The sequence below is a fragment of the Cyprinodon variegatus genome, unplaced genomic scaffold (assembly GCF_000732505.1).
Source record: "Cyprinodon variegatus isolate N-32 unplaced genomic scaffold, C_variegatus-1.0 Scaffold988, whole genome shotgun sequence".
Lineage (NCBI taxonomy): Eukaryota > Metazoa > Chordata > Actinopteri > Cyprinodontiformes > Cyprinodontidae > Cyprinodon > Cyprinodon variegatus.
Genome location: NW_015151441.1, coordinates 296,636 through 298,404, shown reverse-complemented (window position 1 = coordinate 298,404; position 1,769 = coordinate 296,636). Strand labels below are relative to the sequence as shown.

Sequence of the window (1,769 nt, the reverse complement as noted above, 5' to 3'; positions counted from 1 at the left end):
TCAGTGAAGCAAAACTGTAAAACTTAGCAAAGGGCCGAGTTAAACAGTAATAGCAGAAAGATACAGAAACATTTTAAAAGTTGAATGGTGTTTCTAGCTGAAAGTATGCTGAAGTTGTTAAAGGTCAAAGATGATGAAGTTTCAGCTGAAATTTGCTGAAATGTAAGAATTCTACATGCATTTCAATGGGACAAAAAAAACGCAGAAAAAGCTGAATATCGCGAAAAACTACAAAAAATATCTTTACCCAAAGACATAGCAAGATTCTCCTGAAAAAGCTGAAAGTTTTGATACCAAAATTGTTGAAATCGGTTGAAAACTACAGGACTAGTTAGAGTCAGAAAAATAAAGTGAACAACAATAAGTGGGAATGTATAAGCTTTTCCTCCTCAGTAATGGAAGCACTGGACGAAGAGATGTGGAGCTTCTTGAGGACAGTTTCCTGCTGATTTACAGTTGGAAATCTCTGGGTCTGAACGAGGCTTTATTCATGCAACAGGACAGTCATTTGTAACGGCAAATATTTTATTGTATGTATACATCTTTGCTTGAACATAGAAGTCTTTTCTTTACATCATTGTGTAAATTTAAAATATTCCTTCCTAGGTGATCCCAGTAAAGCCTTAAAGCAGCAGTTTCTGTCTGTCCCTTTTCTGTTAATGTTGTTGCTATGAAAATCAAAATAAAGTGCCTCACATGAAGAACCAAAACTATCTGACAACCATCACTGGCAAAACCCAGGGTTGGTCTCAGCTCTTCCAATTCCAGGGGACACATAAGTCCCCATCCTGCATTACAGAATAAAAATGAGAAACGCAGACATGGAGCCCCTGCATGAGTGGGGAGTGCTGCTCCATCAGCCTTCTGCAACAGAGGATCATCTGTGTGGAGCTAACACTGGGCTCCTTGGAAAGGCCCCTCAGAGACAGCCGCTGGAGACATGAAGTTACTACCGCCTCTTCTTCTGCCAGCAACCTTAACAGAACACAAAGACAGAAAAACACAAGGACAGTCAATAACACAACATTCTACTTCCTAGAGAAGGGGTCCCAAAGTTGGGTGAATAAACAGAATATTTAATCCAACATGTCAAGAAAAAAACCCTTTGATAAAAAGGATATTTAGGAGTGTTTCTAGAACCATTGGCTTCATCAGAGCGAGATCTACAGATCACACTGGAGCAGTGTGAAGCGGCCGGGGTGAGGATCAGTGCCTCTAAATCCGAGACAATGGTCTTGAGCCGGAAAAGGGTAGAGTGCCTTCTCCTACTGCCCCTTTGAGTATTTAAGTTAAGTAAGGAGTTTAAGTATTTTGATATTATTTATTTTCACAACAAAAACATAAAAACAGAATAATGTTTCACTAAAAAAGAAAATGTGATGGACAACTGCCAAAAACCCCACAAGGGGCTTAATGAGTGGAAGTCTCCATAAAAATAAATATATTTCACCATTTCAGACATCTATATGATATTGTGTAAAAAAAAAAAAACAAAACAAAAAACAGCATTTCTTTGAATAAAACAATTTAACATATAATTTAGACCACAAATTCATATGAAAAGTTCAGACAACTTAGTAGCAGCAATTTTAATCTCCGTTTGAATTTGTTCTTTAGAAAGATCTATCAGTGATGTGGGAAGACTGTTCCATATCCTTGATCCTTTGTATAATACACTAAACAGTGGCTCTGTTCGAAAACCTAGGACGGGTCCTCCAAGGACGCGGTCTACCTAGACTGGATCCTTCGAAGTCCTTGAAAATAAGGAG

General features: G+C 38.2%; 1 protein-coding gene across 1 annotated transcript in view; it reads right to left on the bottom strand.

The window, feature by feature from the left end:
* Nucleotides 1–497: 497 nt before the first annotated feature.
* tcaim (T-cell activation inhibitor, mitochondrial) overlaps nt 498–1,769 on the bottom strand; it is a 38,006-nt gene continuing 36,734 nt past the window's right edge. Inside the window, exon 11 of the mRNA XM_015399098.1 lies at nt 498–975. Within this exon, the coding sequence (XP_015254584.1) occupies nt 750–975 (226 nt within the window). The 3' untranslated portion in view covers nt 498–749. The remainder of the gene's footprint in view (nt 976–1,769) is intronic.